At 42.2% G+C, this 18,120-nt stretch overlaps 1 protein-coding gene across 1 annotated transcript; it reads right to left on the bottom strand.

Annotated features, from left to right (window-relative positions):
• Nucleotides 1-4,432: 4,432 nt before the first annotated feature.
• On the bottom strand, nucleotides 4,433-18,084 carry LOC143744107 (apoptosis regulator R1-like). Its single transcript, XM_077235501.1, has 3 exons — nucleotides 17,859-18,084; nucleotides 13,768-14,356; nucleotides 4,433-6,848 (listed from the first exon to the last, which is right to left on the bottom strand). Exons 2-3 carry the CDS (start codon nucleotides 14,233-14,235, stop codon nucleotides 6,717-6,719), a joined length of 600 nt encoding a protein of 199 aa, XP_077091616.1. The 5' UTR covers nucleotides 14,236-14,356; nucleotides 17,859-18,084; the 3' UTR covers nucleotides 4,433-6,716.
• Nucleotides 18,085-18,120: the final 36 nt, after the last annotated feature.

Below are 18,120 nucleotides of genomic sequence, written 5' to 3'. Positions count from 1 at the left end.
TAGGATCTGCAAATGCAAGTGAGATAGCAGAGAGAAGACAGCATCTAAGGCGAATTGTTGCAGTAACTTCCATGTTAGGGAGACAGGGAATCCCCTTTCGTGGTAATAAAGAAGGCAAAGACGGACCAAACAGTGGCAACTTTATTGCTTTTATGGAGCTTTTAAAGGAGTTTGATCCGTTCCTTCAAAAATATAAACCTCCATCAAATGCTACCTATATCTCGCCTACATCTCAGAACGAAATTATTGATTGCTGTTGTAGGGTCTGGACCCATCAGACACACACTAATTATTCATTATATACAAAGGTTTATGAAACTCCAAAACTGACATCCCAAATGACAGGAACAGAAGGGCAGAAACAGTGTCATGTTACAGTTAATGTGGCCACGTTCACAAGAGAGAGACAATGGAAGACAGAAACCCTCTTTAAAACAGACTTAGCTGCATTAATCATAGACTAACTGATCTATAAATGAATTGCATAAAACTGTGAAAAACAGTGTAAATGGTTTACTGTCTTGTGTACTATTATGTATATATTATAGTATGTACCTTGGTATACAATCAACTGACGATCAATGTAACATGCCTCATTTAATGACTCACACTTTGATGTACATCACCTTCTTCTAGAATGCAGTGTGGATGTGTTATAGCTATCTGAGCATTAATGAAGGTATAACCACGCTTGGGACAAAGACTCGTAAATTAACTAGAGCAACCTTCCCACTCGGACATTTCACCTTGCTTATTGGTCCAGTCAACACTTAGGGGTTGGATCTTTCTCAGGCTTTATTAGAGACAGTCCACGTGTCCCGAAACACTGTTTCTGGTGATACTGGGGAACCCCCTCCCCCTCCACGGGGGCCTCAGGGCCCAGCAGGCCTCGATCCAACCAGATATGGGCTCATGCAGGAGAGAGAAGACTCTCACAAAGAACCAAGGACAATCTCAGGAGTTTTGGAACAACGACTCCAACCAACAACGACTCCAATCACCCACTCTTCCGACTTCCTCACTTCTCCTGGGTGCTCGGCGTGGCCTCAACAGGGCCCCAGGCCTTGACCAAACCAGCCATGTGCTCCTGGAGAAAGATAACTTTCAAACAACTTCCACTTGCCACTGCCGGAACCATCAACGACTTCAATTTTCCACAACTTCAAGAATTGTTCCCACTACAAATGCAAGTATTCAATGAAATGTGAAAAGGAAATGCTGTTGGTTCTTCTCATAGTTAGATGGATCTTCTCCATAGTTACATCATTCTATCTCTCACTCCTTTTTCCTACACCTGTATTTATGTATGTTTGTTTAGTTTATTCATGTTTATGATTTAGTTAATAAAACTTATGCACTTTATGTATTTGGTTCTGATTTACTGCTTGCAGCAAAGTGTCTTTTACGATCTTGATCTTGCTACATGCTCAAAGCGCTGTACATGCTAAGAAATAATTATTCTTCTGTGGCCATGGTAGATACCCTTTTCTTAGAATCAATGAATAATCAAAAGAGTTTGTTGGACGAACTGAGAAATTGATTGTAATATTAATTTAGCCATGTCAAGTTAATCCAATTAACTGACCCAAATATTCATAATTAATCATAAGTAATTATTGATTATTAATATTTCCTAGAGCTAAATTCGCTACACTGTGCTCAAGAAGTGACCAATGTCATTGTATCTGAGATTACAAAATCCAAAATCTGGCAGATGAGGCAAGAGATGCACGGTCAGAACAGCTGGCTGTTTGTGTAAGGTACGTGTCAGAAGGAACGTTTCCAAACACTTACAGAGATGAAGTCATTTGATGGCCAGTCCATTGCTAACGAGCTGCAGCAGCAGATCCAGAAGAATGGTGTAGCAGACCTTAAGTGTGTAGCACAAGCATATGATGGCGCAGCTGTTATGAGTGAGTCCACTGGAGGTGTGCAAGCATATTTTAGAAAGTTCCATCCTGAGGCTATATCTATGTGCATTGTTATGCCCATAAGCTAAAACTAGTGTTGTGCCATATTTGCAGGGCTGTTTCAGAGGCTGTGGAGCTTTTCAGCTTGTTGGAGAGCATGTATTCTTTTTTCAGCACCTCTCTAGTAAATCATCTTAAGGCGCTTAGGCACTTGGTTCGATTGCCTGTTCCGAACCCGAGTTCGATTGCTCCCCCCTCCCCCTGCCCCCGATGGACTGTGTTCACGTTATATTATTTGTATTCGAACCGCGGTACGCTTGCATCATCAAGCTGCAGCTGGCGCATAATCGTGTTGCTTGGTAACCGACATCGCTATGAATGAAAAGGCGTCAAAATGGATAGAATTGGTCGCTTCACATTTGTTGTTCTTTTTTTAACCTTTTGTTTGTTTTCGAAGAAAAAATACAGAAACACACTTGCGTCTGTCTGCCGCAAAAGTATTAAAATCGTTCCAAAGCAGCTGTCTGTCAGCCGAAGACATTTTTTGCGGCAAGCATTAATCATCTCTCTGCTTGCAGTGCGTCAATCCCGCTTTTTATCAAGGTAAGTGTACACACACACACACACACACACACACACACACACACACACACACACACACGCACTGACGACTGTCATGTCGACCACATTATACATCATACGTCATCAATAGCGGTTTACTTCCGTGGTTTGGTTCGATTGCGTTCACAGCGAACCGTACTGGATTTCACATGAACCGTACCCCAGGCCACCTTTTTAAACGGACCCGAGTACGGTTCGCAGGTGCGCACCCGAGTTCGGAAGACAGCGTTTACATCATCCAAACGAACCGAACAATGACGTCATTCGAACCCGGGTGCTCACCAAAAGTGCTAGTGTGAAAGCCCCCTAGTTCATAGAGGCTCAGTCCAGGCTTGGATTGACAGCAGTTGAGCTCGTACAACTTTCAAACAGTCGCTGGGTGTGCCATCTGCGTTACCTTCCATTTTTGAGTGTCTCTCTGTCATTGGATCCCCCATAGCTGTTGCTCTTAGACAAAGCTCTACAAGTTCTCAACAGTCTATGCACAACTGATGTTTCAGGAAATTCTGTCTGTAACTCCACATGCTCCTACAGAAGGAGACTTTAGACCTGGCAGAAGCTTTTATGGGCAAATAAGCTGTATGTGACACACTGAGGGGCAAACGCACAGATGCATTTGCCACAGACCTGTATGAGAGAACCAAGGCCATGTGCCACACACACAGTATACCAGAACCATATGCTAAGAAAAGGCATTAACAGAAGAAAATGGAGGATTTTGTGTTGGAGACAACCATGGGTTCAGGTACTGAGTTGATCAGCTCAGAGTCGTTGAAAACCAGTTTGCTTTTCCCCTGTGTGGACAGGATGTTTAGTGAGCTTGAACTAAGATTTTCAAGTGTACATTCAGGGCTCCTAAAAGCCCTAAATCTGAGAACTTCTTGAGTGAATCCTACTTGCCTGAGCTAGCCAGGCACTACAGCATTGACTTGAAAACAGAGGAGGTTCTCGTAGCAAAAAACGTTCTTGCCCGGAAAACAGGCTGGATGTCCACCCCAAGACATGTTAGCTGTCCACAACCTCCTAGACCCAGACATGTTTCCCTCTCTGAGGACAACCATCCAAGTTGCCCTCACAGTGCCTGTGAGCAGCTGCTCTTGTGAAAGGTCCTTTAGTGCACTGCGTCGGCTTCACTCCTGGCTGCGTCAAACAATGGGGCAGAAAAGGCTTCACAAACTTGCAGCCATGTCGATTGAAAATGACATACTGAAGCTCCTAATTCACAACAGAGTGATAAACCGATTTGCCACCCTTAAAAACAGAAGCTATTTTTTGATGCTTCCACCCATGAAGTAGACAATAAACAAAAAGTAACTGTTGACTCTGGTTTTGAAAATCATTTCATTCTTAATTTTCCTTTATTTGAATACTGCCTTTTTGTTGTTGATTAATATCATACATTGTATACATAATTTGGCAGAACAAATCATCTTTAATTGAGAAACACTCAAACCTGTGTTGTCAAATTTCACTATGACCTTAAAATTCTGGTTCTTGGGTTAAACTGTATGCAAGCCAAACTACACAGCGAAATTACACTCTGATTGAACCAATCCACAGCGCAGTTACGGTAATTAGTGTAATTAAATAGCATTCTGTGGCCAACTTATCTTATATACAGAGGAATTAGATATAGTATGCTATTACTTTATCATACATTTACATGAGCAGACAGATAGCATCAGGGCCGGCCCTGGCCAATTTGCTGCCCTAGGCAAGATTTTACCTGGTGCCCCATGCATCACAGCCCATTTCGCCCTGTCATTGTGTTCATGATTATTTATCCTATATATGTGTATATATATATATATATATATATATATATATATATATATAAATATATACATACACACACACACATTACAGCCTAAACACAAATAGCAAGAGCATTACACCTAGCATTTAAGTCAAGTCCCATTTATTTTTATAGCACTTTTTACAATATAGATTATTTCAAGGCAGATTTACAGCTTTACAGTTTTTTTGCGTTTATAATTTTGTTCAGTATATATAGCCGCTCTGGTTAAAACAGTGATGTCATCGTCCAAATGTCATTCATGCACAAACTATTCATTGAGCGCTAGCAAAAATGTTTGTTTTGCAGTTGATGGCAGCAATCTTCCACTAAACTATGGCACATTTCATGTTTTCACCATGAATGTAACTGCGAAATGTCTTCTTTAATGATAATTTCACATAAAACGTTGCTACTTTTAATAAACCTGTAGCCTATATAAATATAATTAATAATTGTGGCAAATAAATTTTAAAAAATGCCATATATCCCCCTCAAAACTGCACAACTGTAGAGTAAAACATTAATTAATAAAAGTGATAGTGAATGCGTCTAAAAAAACTGACGTGATTGTTACAAATCACACTGTCTGGGGCCTCTGGAGAACTCAGAACAATTGTTAACTTAAAGTTTAAGGTAAAAATAACTGCCATTAAATTATATATCTTACTACTATGCAATTAGATACACTGTTCATTCATTACATTACCTCTGTGTTTATCCCCTTTTATCCTCTTCTCTTCCGTTTGGCACTGTATCTATTGCAGACTATAATGCTAATCTAAAATATGTCATGTAAATTTGGCCATCCGTCACAATCAGGTAACTTTCACCATCTCTAGACCTGGCGCGAGCTGCCACTCAGGCCCGTTTCTACGGGGTGCTTGAGTATAGCATTTAAGTAATTGCTTATAGCATCTGAGAGAAGCCAGCTTCCATTGAAAGTGAATGACTTCCGGTAACTTTGGAAGCTCAAGTCGCCGGCCATGTGTATACGTACAGTAAGCATCAGTGGCGCGCGAATCTCTGTTGGCGCCTTCACCAGCGCGCTACAAAAGTGTGATAAGAATTTGCGCGAGCCGGTGATAAAATATACCCATTTGAATTCTATTGAGAATGTAGTAAAACGCTGTGGAGAAATTCAAACATGATCTAAAAACAGCCACTAAAAAGACGAAACGAGTGGAAAACATCCTCCTGCAAGCTTTTTAAACTTCTCATGACCACCTTTACTATAATCAAGTTCTATGGTTTTTATTGTGGTAGGCTACATTTTAACTGACTTTTTGTAGAATTTATAATAAATAATCTGTTAAGGGTATAGACTTTAAAAAAAAGAAAGAAAAAGTTCAAATGTGAGCCATCAATGGTCTACCTGAAATTATATCCTTATTGTAACAAATACTATATTAAACAATTGCAAGAACTACTTTTTCATAAGGCCAAGTACAAGTTAGAATCAAGAGCTTTAAAGTAGGGACATTCTTGAATTATTGACTAAACAATTGGTTTTCCTCATGTGCTAATATAACAGATATGCCTATTAGGAAAATAAAAAATAATCGATAAGAAACGAACATTTTAAAAATAAGCAAATATAAAAAAAAATTAAGCTATGATAATTTTGTCTTCCCACGCCACTTTGTAAACAAGTGATTTTTATCAACCAACTTTGCATGTGTGAGCCATTTTGCAAAAATAAAGCAAAAAACAAATAAATGAACCTCACGAGGGAGCATTTCCTGGTATACCCACAATATTAAGTTTACTGATAAATGGAGTAGGGCAGCCATGTAGAGCTGTTTGCCAGCAGTCATATCACCCTGTAGCCCAAGACTGGTTGCGCCCTGAAGCTCAGCAGGGTTGAGTCTGGTCAGTGTCTGTATGGGAGACTCCTGGGAAAACCAGGTTTCTGCTGGAAGAGGTGTTAGTGAGGCCAGCAGGGGGCGCTCACCCTGGGGTCTGTTTGGGTCCTAACGCCCCGGTGAAGTGACGGGGACACTACACTGTCAAAGAGCACCGTCCTTCGGATGAGACGTTAAACCGAGGCCCTGACTCTCGGTGGTCACAAAAAATCCCAGGATGTCCTTCGAAAAAGAGTAGGGGTGTAACCCCGGTGTCCTGGCCCAATTTGCCCCTTTGCCTCTGTCCATCATGGCCTCCTAATCATCCCCATGTACTGATTGGCTTTGTGTGTGTGTGTGTGTGTGTGTGTGTGTGTGTGTGTGTGTGTGTGTGTGTGTGTGTGTGTGTGTGTGTGTGTGTGGTGGGTGATCTGGCACACTATGGCTGCCGTCGCATCATCCAGGTGGAGCTGCACATTGTACCATTCACAACCAAGCGAATCACGGGTGTCATTATTACAGTTTCTCAGAAGATGGCACTGTTGTCTAAGTTTTCCTTTTCGTCCATACAAAGTAGGATAAGATCCCAACACACAGCAAGAGCAGAGACCAGCAGCAAGCCCGCTTCACCTGGTCTTCAAGATTCTGCTTCTCGCCAAAACGAGTGACAAAACCTGACTGAGAGCAAAACACAAAGTCAGATATGTAATAACAATATTATTAACAATAACAAAAATATATATATATATATTTTATTACAATATGTAATAAAAAATCCACTTTATTTTGCTAAGCAGAAGTAATGCGCGAGACTTCCAATAACCCGCCATCCCATGGCTGCAGTTAACGGTAAACATATGTGCTGAATGATTTATGATTACGATAATAAATAAAAAATAATATCATAACAAATATCAGTTTACAACATAAGACTAAAATACCTGGGGAAGCCTTGCACGTGTACATTCAAGTTAAAAACAGCTCCCACTCTTACCTTAAAATTAAGGTGAATAAAATGTGTTTTTTTCTTAAGTGCAGTTTACTACAGCACTAAATATTCTTTATTTGTAATAAAGAAACTGAAAAATGTATAAGTTACTCAATGCATATGATAATGATAATAAATAGAATAAATATGATCATAAAATATATAATAAGGTAGCATGAAAAACCATGAATTTCTGACTAGATAAATCATGTTTGTTTGGCCAAATCATGGCATTATTTTTTTTGTTTACCTAGTGCATACACGTCCTAGAGGGAAAAGACGGTTACCAATGATGCAATTTGCTCCTACAGCTGCCATTTTAAACTTAGATTTTTTTTCATATTTTCTCTGCTAATTAAAAAACAATATTTTTTTTACAGTGCATTAAACTAATAGCACACACAAATTTTCCAGAATATTTAACCCGTATGCTCTCCTCATGTAGCTGTAGCATTCCCTTCCCTCACGGCTCGAAATGACCCGAAGCCCTACCATATTCACCATTTATTTAGCATTGATTGTTTTTTATTTTATAAAAAACAAAAAAACATTGCCCCTGTTATATTGACATTCATTTTAATGGGAATTCCTAGGTGTGTGTGTGTGTGTGTGTGTGTGCGCGTGCGTGTTCTGCATTGGGGATGTTCTATAGTCTCATGCCTTCATTTGTGTTTGTTCTGGATTGTGCCAGATTTTATATATATTTTGACAAATAAAAAAAAAATCCACATTTCCCATTCATTCCTATGGGGTTCAAATTGACCCGTGAGGGAAGAAAGTCCTACTTTTTTTTATTACAAACAGATAAACTCCTTGAATCCAGTCAAAAAAAAAGGTTTCTGAAGAGCATTTTTAAAGCCCAAAATGGGCGGAGCCGGCTGTCAAAATCTTGGCAGCACGTCACTCAAACGCCCTCGTTTAACATTGGGGTCTATGGGACTCTCTTTTGGAGCGAGTATCTACTGGCCAGTCGATGAATTGCACCTTCCTTCGCGTTCTGTAACTAATCCTTCCCTTCGCGGGTCAAGATGACCCGAAGCCCTAAAATTATACTTCTTTTTTTTGGTCCAGAAAGCTTATTTTATTGATCCTAAAGTCATTTCTCATTTGAGGGAACTCAAACTGCGTCAACTAAGACACTTTGGGGAACGCCCTTAGCGTAACGCATTTGAAGTATGAATGAAACTAATCCAATCCTGATTGGTGCTGCGTCATGACGTAAGATGTGACGGCATACACAGAAGCTACAAAGGGACGCAGGCACACAACAGAGTTAGCTTTTTGCACTTCAGCAAGCACTCTGTGTCAAACTGTCTGTCCTATTTGGTGTTGTTTGTCCCATAAGAATTGTCCTAAATAAAGGTCTGCATTGATATATATAATCTAGTGGCTCGGATCTCGCGTTTGCCGAGGCAGCGCGTAGATTACGGTTCTACTCTGAAATCAAGATTCTGTGTGGGTACGAGGCATGCACAGTCAGCTCCTGGGGGTGCTGGCTGTGTTGATTGAGAAATATTTCGACGCACACAGCCGTGTGTTTTCAGGTGTTTCAGCCTTGCGCCCGTTTACTTTCTTCTCAAGTTATGAAAGTCAAATATATTGTTCCGTCCGCACATCGAAACTCATTTTCGATTTTCCCCTTCCGGTCCTCCTCAGGGTATCGAACACGAGAAGAAAATAGCAGGAAATGCTCCTCCGCGGAGCCCTAAGGAAATTGATGTTTGCATCCAGCGTCAAGGCCTTGCGGCCAGGCAGTGTTCGCGTCTACACATCTGAAACTGTTTTTGATTATTCCCTGCCGGTCCTCCGCTTCAGGGTGTCGAGAACGAAACCGAAAGAGCCTCCCCTCTAGGGAGCCCTCAGGAAATCGATGTCTGTATCCCGCCGTTAAGTGCACTTCGGGACACATCGGTTTCCAGCGAACACATGCTGCTCTGTCTGCCCCACAGGCTAGGGGCCAGGCAGCGCTCGCGTCCCCACATCGAGAATCGTTTCGACCAAACCCTGCCGGAGAGGCGCTTCAGGGGATCGAGAACAAATCTCGAATAATACCCGAAATCAGTCTCGAGAGGCTGGTTCCCTTAGTAGAATATTTCAAAGCATAGCAAGACCTGCAAAATATTTCTCCTTGGGTCCTGCGCAGATAGTTGCACCGTGCTGGCCAGCCCGGGTATGATTTTCAAACATTATAGCACTCCTGGCAGGCCAGCCTTGGTATTCCACTGGCTTCCAATATTCACCCTCAACCAGACCTGTGAAAACTTTGGGCCTGACCCCTGGGGGGGCTCAGTACCTAGAGACTGGCCTGTCAGCTGGAGTGGTTGAGACCATTTTTCTCAGGTTCGAGGTTTAGGTTCCAGAGCTTTTTCGACGAGGAGATTGTATGGAATGCCTTTCCACTTGGTGTAGTGAGCATGAGGTGGACCTAGGGTGCTTCTCATTTCTTATTTGTGCATCCTCGTTTCCTTTCCTCGCTTCCTTTGAAAATGAGGACGGAGTAATCGAATGAAAGCTTTTTTTATACATTGGAATACTTGATCACTCGAGCGTCACTTCACAGCGTCATCAGCAGCGCTCAAAGGATCTGCCCTTATGTTGTTGAAGTTTGTTTATTTAAGAAATTCATAATGAATAATAATAATGCAAGATACCCTGTTGAAATATGTGAGATGTGTGGTTTATATAAACTGCAAGGGTGAAGTACAAATTCAAATTATTGTGACCGATGTGAAGGGGGAGGAGAATGTATACGTGCGTCACGTTTAGTCAATAAAACACTTCCGCATAGGATACACCTGTGTATCCTTGCTCAGAACTCCTCTGAAAGCCTCCTCACTCCTCGATCCTCGACTCTTCGCGGTGCAATTAGAGAATTGAGATGTCCTTCAAGATGGCTGTGCTTGATTGGTTTCCGGGTCATAGGATGGAGGACAGAGGAGCGAGGAGACGAGGAGGGATATTGAGAAGCACCCCTAGTTAACTGCCCGGTTAGCTTCAGTGCTGTAGCCCCTCCAAGAGCTTCTCGGCTGCTCTTACCCCGTCCACACTCAAGGTGTACGTGGCTGCCATTGCGGCTTTCCACGCTCCTCTGGGTGATGGGCCTCTGCAAAGACATCAGCTGGTCGTACATTTCCTCCATGGGGCTCGAAGGATGAAACCTGCGGCTCGTACCAGAGTTCCCACATGGGATCTGGCAGTGGTTCTCGAAGGGCTGGTCGAGGCCCCCTTTGAACCTCTGGAGTCGGCTGAGGCCAAGAATCTGTCACTCAAGGTAGCTTTTTTATTAGCTATTACTTCTCTGAGGAGAGTTGGAGACCTTCAGACACTCTCTATATCTAATGGGTGCCTGAAGTTTGCTCCAGGCAACATTAAGGCTATCTTTCATCCCAGGCCGGGCTATGTGCCTAAAGTGCCATCTAATGTGGCACGCCCTACGGTTCAGCAGGCTTTCATCCTCCACCTCATGTGACAGCAGATGAAGAAAGACTTAATTTGCTCTGCCCTATCAGAGCTCTCAAGATATATGTCCATCCATGTCCTTCATGGTGGAAGTCAGAACAGTTGCTGGTGTGCTTCGGGTCACCCAAGAAGGGGCTTCCTGCATCCAAACAGACCATCAGTAGCTGGGTCGTTCAGGCTATCTTTATGGCCTATCAGGTGCGCAGCTTGCCTTCACCTTTGGCCATGAGGGCTCATTCAACCAGAGGCATGATGTTCTCTTAAGCCCTCCTTTCTGGGGCCCTGATCCAAGTAGTGTGCGATGCAGCAGGATGGGCCACCCCTCATACTTTTATCAGATTCTATAGCCTGTACATTTCTTCCATGGTAGGCACTCAAGTGCTCTCGTCCTAACTGTACGTTCACACCGCCGCCGGCGAGAGCGGCAAAATTCGCTCTCGCCGCCCTGCCAGCGACGCCGTGGAAAGATTCGTGGACGCTCTGACGTAGATCGAATACGTGGTCTTTTTTACAACTGTATTTAAAGGGGCCACAAAGCAAACAAGCATGTCGATCGTTATTTTTGCAGAAATTTGATCGATGGAAAAAACGTAACAATTATAGTGACATGTTTGCTGATGAAATAAACAAATTAAAAGCCATTTGTGTGGTGTGGCTTTTGTGTTCATGGTTAAGTGCTATTATAATTTGTATTCCCGCTGAAAAACAAGCGTTCTAGCGTGAAAATATTGCCTATAAATACTAGTGTTGCGCGCCTTATCAAATTCAAATGATCAACCACCTCAATTTTGCTTGGGAACTAATGTGGTCGGAACCAAAGTTTACAGGACTCCGTTCTCTGGACTCCTCTCAAACGGAGCACCTCTATATTACGATTGGTTGCCGCCGGTTGCCGCCGAACCGCGTCATTGCTTATTACCATAAAGTTGACCTGACTTCAACTCTCCTCGCCGCTCTCACTGTCCAAGACGCGCCGCTCCGCTCTCGCCGGAGCTCGCCGCCGGCTCTCATTGACAATGAATGACTTCCGACAACTTTGGCGCTCTTGCCGGCGGCGGTGTGAACGCACATTAAGTGTGCCTGTGCGCAGCTTCACACTCGGACAGGCAGGGCTCATTGTGGCATAGTGGGTACTCGTGCCCCAAAGTGTCGTAGTTGACGCAGTTCGATTTCCCTCGAAATAAAACGTCTTGGGTTATGACTGTAACCCTTGTTTCCTGAGAAGGCAATGAGACACTGCGTCCCTCTGCCATGCCTTCCCCTGCCTGGGAGCAACTTGCTACATCGCAGAAGCTAACTCTGTTGTGTGTCGGCATCCCTTTGTAGCTTCTGTGTATGCGATCACATGTTACGTGCTGACGCAGCACCAATCAGGATTGGATTAGTTTCATTCATACTTCAGATGCGTTACGCTAAGGGCGTTCCCCTTAAGTGTCGAAGTCGACGCAGTGTAACATTCCCTTCTCAGGTAACAAGGGTTACAGTCGTAAATCGAGACGTTTTTCAGCATTCAGATACAGATGTAGACATTATAAAATATTTTTTTTGGTAAAGTTTTAACATTTAACATTTTTGTTTGAATTTTGAGCATTTTTATGTTTTTTTATGTGTACTGAAGCATTCCTCGCATTCCATTCCTTCCTAAAGGGGGTCAAATTGACACACAAGGGAAGGATTTGTTACTTTTTTAAACTCCTCGAATTCATTTAATTTTTTGTGTTTTTTCTTTTGGTTCAAGTGGGATAAAAGTCATGGGGTCTTCGACCCCTCCGATGAACACTAAATTAAAAAAAAAAAATCAAAAATAATTTCTGGGTAAAAATGACCCGAGGGAAGGATGGATTCCTCACCGAAGGATGGAAATGGATTCAAGAGGGAGACGGGAAGGTTGCCGTGCCGCACAAGTCCTGAAAGCATGAAGCCAAACCAACTCAATCACCCCCGGTGTCAGGTCCCAGCATAGCTCATAAACACCTCCCTCTCCATGTAGTCCAATGGGACGAGTTGGAAAATAAAAAATCAAATTACATTTCAAATACATATTTTCCAATTATGTTTTCTGGCATTTTAGGTCGTTTTTATCACGCTGATGTAAATTTAAGTTTTAAATTTTAAAATAAGTTAATAAGTTAAAGTCATAAAAACGGGAACGTGACGTCATGATTGAAAGCTGTGATTGACAGCTTTTCTAAACAAAATAGTCCCTGACTGAGGCACCAACAGACTTTTTGAGGGGATTTTCGGGAGGAGCTTCAGCTTTAATTTCTACATGTCCATAACTGTTTATTTCACACTGACATAATGAGTTGTTCAGCAGTAAACTTTAAACTAGCGGTTTCTGCGAATTTGAGGGTGGACCTTGATATCGCGGCTCCACTTCATGCTCACTACTGCGCAAAATCATGGTCTCAAATCAGTGCAAGATGTCAGCACCATATTAGGACTTAATCACCAAGTGAAAGAGAGTGAAGGGGTGTCGTCCATCTTTTTGTATGGTCCTGAGGCTTAATGGGAAGAAAAGATCTTTGCCCCTTGACACTTATCCATCCTCCTCTCTGCCTGATCTCAATCTGAGCCAAATTAGCTATATAGACCAAAGCCACTTTTTGCACTAGGCTGTAAACACTTTTTTTTTCTGCTGTAAAGTTGGGCATTTTAACATTGGGGTCTATGGGATTGATTATCTTTTGCATTCTGTTGCTTTTTAAATCACTTCTGTGTTGGTTTCAGGAGAGACAGGAAAGTTGCTGCTTGGATAGAATCTGAAGGGTGCATATTTACTACTCTAATGTATTAATAAACACATTTTAAGGGCAAATGAGGACCAAAGTTGTCTCTTTATCGGAACTGCCCCAATGCTCTTGTGTGTGGGTAAGTAAATAAATAAATAAATAAATAAGGTATGTAATGTAATGTAATAACATGTAAACAAAAGTTTGTCCAGGTGTCTGTAATGTAACGTACTTGTGTTGTGTAAAGAATTTCAGAATGCAATAATATGTGAAATCAAGATTTATGATCAAGTTTTTTGGCCCCTTCTAAAGGGAAGGGAAAGTCACTTTTGTGTCGGATTCAAGAGAGAGACTGTAAGGTTGCCACTTGGTCCTGACGGTTAACGAGAAGAGAAGATCTTTGGCCCTCGACACTTACCCATCCTCCTCTGTCCCTGATCTCGGGGCAGACGACTCTCTCTACATAACTGCCCACACACTCCTGGATCTGGGGCAGGACTGCAGACATACCCCTCTCCTGGCAATGCAGAGCCAGCTGTCCCGCCAGAACGAACATGGACAGCACTGCGCTCCAGTCCAGCTCTCGGCGTCGAGAGGGAGCAAATTGCTTGTCCAGGATCGACACCAGGGTTGCGCAGGCCGTGTGCTCTGAAACGTCCTGGAAAACATGAGGCCAGCGCCGAAAGAAGATTGGGAAGCGATTGACCAGCTCTTCTCCAGCGTGTCTCAGCGCGGCCGAGGCTCGGGATGGGGCCGCACCCAACGGGACGCCGGGTTTCACCGTCACATAGTTGATATAGTCGTACGCCATCAAATAGGCCTCGCGCACCAGTGGGTCAGGACTGTTCAGGCCTCGGCCGATCACTGCATTATCCGACAATACCATCACTTCAGATTATAACAGTCAATGTCCAACGGCGTCTCTCTTCAGCACCCACTCATATTAGACGTTCAAGCTACTTTCCATTGATCATCAACATAAACGGCCTGTTCTGATAATCCGGGTCCTTGGGAATAAAAAGAAAAGATCAGATTAAACCTTATGTCAGTGCTTCTCAACCTTTTAGGCCTTGTCCACACCAGGGGCGTCAATAGGCTCATTTTAAGACCCTAAATTTCCACCCAGCCCACCTAAAAATTTGCGATTAACTCCATAATATGTAAACTAATTAGCGATGTAAAGGACTGACCCCTTTAAAACTCACATGGAACCGGCGGGAGGCTTCGGCTCATCCCCTTATTTTAATCCGTAGCAGCTCAGCGTCAGAAGTAGAGGACAATGTGTGTGCATTTATTGGTAGATTATGATATCTGCATCTGTGTAGTTCTTTGTCATAAATGTACTTTACATAATGTGATGCAGTGTCCCGTCCATTGTAAAATCTGAGTTTATTTATTTATTTTATCTAAATGGCATGAAACTTGAACTATGAAAGGGAATGGAAATGGCAATGAGCTATTGAGGGCTCCTCTGCTGCCATCTACTGGTTATAGTAGTATTATATAGTATGTGGTAATTTCATGTCATTTTCATGTTAAACGTGTTTGTTTTCTAGACTGGGTAAACCCAGCCCGATCTGCCGGCGATTTGATTTCGCCCTGCAACTCAGGCTGGAAACCTGTACATTTTTCTATCCTGCTTCCGATACAAATCTGCGGGGACCAATCACAAAATGGCCTATCCACCTGGCCAGCCATTGGCGGGTTTAACACGATGACGATAGAGAAGCGACCTTCCATCCAATTCTTCTTCTTTAGTTTAGCAAACAAATCGCTGTGGGTGTAAATACCATTCACTTTCATGTTCTTTTTGCACAACTTGCAAGTATCGCTCAATGCTATTGCCGCTTCTGCAAACCGCTGATCAATGCTCCAAACCACTGATCAATGCTCCAAACCAACACGATTGTTGACACGTTTACTGCCTGGAGTTTTTGCGTCGCTCTGCAAATGCAAAGTACGTCACCCTGATCGATCGTTGGTCTGATTGGTTGAAGGACTATCCAATTGCGTACAGTCTTCAATCCTGCTCCTGGATTGAGTTTAGGGATTGACACTGTCCTGCAGAGTTTAGTTCCAACCTACTTCAGCACAACTACCTTTTCAAGCGATCCTGAAGAGCTTGATGAGCTGATTCAGGTGTCTTTGATTAGGGTTGGAACTAAACTCTGCAGGACATTGGCCCTCCAGGAGCAGGATTGAAGACCTCTGGCGTACAGAGTCATTTGAACTATGCCCGTTGATCACGCCTCTTGTGCAGTAGAAAACACAGAGCAGACTCCCCAGAATAATGTTCAATCTTAAAAGATTGAGCTTGGTCTGGTGATAGCCAGAGTATTTGTTTTCCACCAGGTGACAGAAATCCTCCACTAAAGCATGGCACATTTTCCATGTTATCTCCATGAATGAAAATGGTAAATGTACATCATCTTTGAAGTTAATTTTACTCCACAAATGTAGAGTTAAAAAAATGAATAGTGTTTAAAACATTAGTGTTGATAGATATTCATGTTTATACTGGTATTGTGCCTGTTATTTTATGGACAAATCAGTGTATTTTCTGGGATCTCTGTGTGAAAGGGCCTCATGTTGAATCGGCGTTGGGTCAGTGAGAGAGATCAATCTGATTGGCTGTTCAGTTTAGCAAAATTATTGGTGCCCAGCTGGAAATTTGCTGAGGTCCCTGGCTATTATTTGAGGTACCAATGCCTATTATTTATTTTTTCTGTGTATTAATTTATTACAAATTACATTGCAGACAGTGACTTCAATACACATCTTCTATGATGACATTTGTATATTTTTTTAATTAAAGTCTTGAAAATGTATTAAATAGTGACATTATTGGCCTTTATCATTATTGTTGAATTGTTGTTGGGGGGGGGGGGGGGACACTCTCAAGTGTCACTCATTTCAGTCTTTAGTCACGCACTCCCGCCACACATTGTTTTTCTCACGCGGAAAAACTATTTATAATATATTTAATATGCCGCAGCGCCCAAAATTGATCTGGCCGCGCCGCTCTCACTATGGAACCGGCAGGAAACAAGCGCGTCTCCCCTGGAGTTCTTAGTGAGCATGCCCAATCAAAAAAAATAAAGGGGCTACACAATAGCCAATCAGAAAATGGCACTATTGTATCTTTTTTTACAGTCTATGTATCTGGGTAAGACTTAACGCAACCAATTAAAAAAAAAAGCATATCCTGGATTTGTTCACGTGATTCTGCTACAACATCTTCCGAAAGTTTAGTTTTACAGCCTAGTCATATTTTCATTATCACATGATGACTGACATATTTGTCACATTATAAACATATCTCTCTCCAAATAGGCTTAATCATTTTATTAGCACTAAATACATTAAAGTGTATTGCATAGTCGATGTTATAGGTCACTTTTAAAATCATGTAATATTATTTTATAATTATATCCTGGCCATGGATGCATTAATAACTGCTGCATCTGTCTTTCAAAGATGTCAGATAAAAAGCAATTAAGCATCCTCTCATTCGCCCTAAGAGGAAAGCCCCTAAAAAGGCCCTTAGAGGTTGCTGGCCCAGAGAAGGTGCAGGGTAGGCCCATTAGAGGAGGAGACAGAGGAGACAGTGCAGGTGGAAGAGGAAGAGACGGTGGAAAAAAATGTTTCTTCAGCAAGTCTGAGCAATTATAAATAACAACTAAAACACTAATAATAATAATAATATTAGAATTGAAACACCGCCATTCCCACGACCCGAACAACCTGTACCCTGTTTTGCATTAATTGCAAAAACTGCACCTCTTCTGTGGCTAATATCAATTTCATAATGATCCTTTCTCCGTGAAGTCAAGCAGCAAAAGTTAAGTGATAATGTGCAAATTACTGGCCCGTTTTGGGGAGATCGGCAGGAGCAGGATTGGGCACCCCTGGTGTATACACATAAGGTATACGAATACATACACACCTGTATTCCATAGCCTGGGCAATATATGAGATATATTATATGTAAAAAGAGTGTGTACAGAATAAGCAATAGAGATTCACATAAATGTCACCCTTATGTAACTCACAAGCAAAAGACGCCCAAACACAAATGTGACGCTCAAACACACAAAATAGAAATAGCCTACATAGCCTAATTCATCTAAGGCCATTCTACATAAACCACTTCACCCTCATTGTCTCGTGTCACACATTAAGCATGTGTGTGCAAAGCACTCAAAATGGCGATTGAATGGTTAATGCAACAGTTATGCTTAACTCCTCAATTAAATCATGAAAATAACAAGCAACCTCGCATTGCCAATGCGCTCAAATACCACAACAATGCTGTATAACTTTTCTAATACTTTTGAATGCATTTCCTAAACAATTAATCGTTTGCATTCGTGACCCTCGAGTTAATTAAATTAGTATAAACACATTAGAACATAAAAAGTCACTTAAAACACTTCACAATTACTTCCTTAAACCTTCCCATCGTCATGTGAACAGTCAGAAGAATATTTAAAGTGTATCTTATTTTACCTGTGAAATAATAAGAGACAGACAAAATGAGTGTCGTTGCCTTGGCGTGTCAGTTTACTTCTGAGATCGCGCCCGGGAGAAGGCAAGTGGCAAGTCTCTATCATAGACTGTCAAAAAAGAATGACGACGCCACTTCGCTCTCTTCCATTGGTGAGAAGTGAAGCCGCCAGTGTGGTCCCGATATGGTGCTGACATCTTGGGACTTGAGTCTGCGCAGTTGCGCCTCGGGACCAGACATGCGCAGTAGTGAGCAGGAAGTAAA

The sequence above is a fragment of the Siphateles boraxobius genome, unplaced genomic scaffold, assembly GCF_051911475.1.
Source record: "Siphateles boraxobius isolate OS27281-9 unplaced genomic scaffold, OSU_SipBor_1 195, whole genome shotgun sequence".
Lineage (NCBI taxonomy): Eukaryota > Metazoa > Chordata > Actinopteri > Cypriniformes > Leuciscidae > Siphateles > Siphateles boraxobius.
This window is presented reverse-complemented; position numbering and strand designations above follow the sequence as displayed.

Excerpts from the sequence above, each read along its gene's own strand:
- LOC143744107 (XM_077235501.1), bottom strand. The coding sequence starts at position 14,235 with ATGGTATTGTCGGATAATGCAGTGATCGGCCGAGGCCTGAACAGTCCT. Across the intron at positions 6,849-13,767 it reads TCAGGGACAGAGGAGGATGG|TCAGGTTTTGTCACTCGTTT; the intron begins GTAAGTGTCGAG and ends TTTTGCTCTCAG.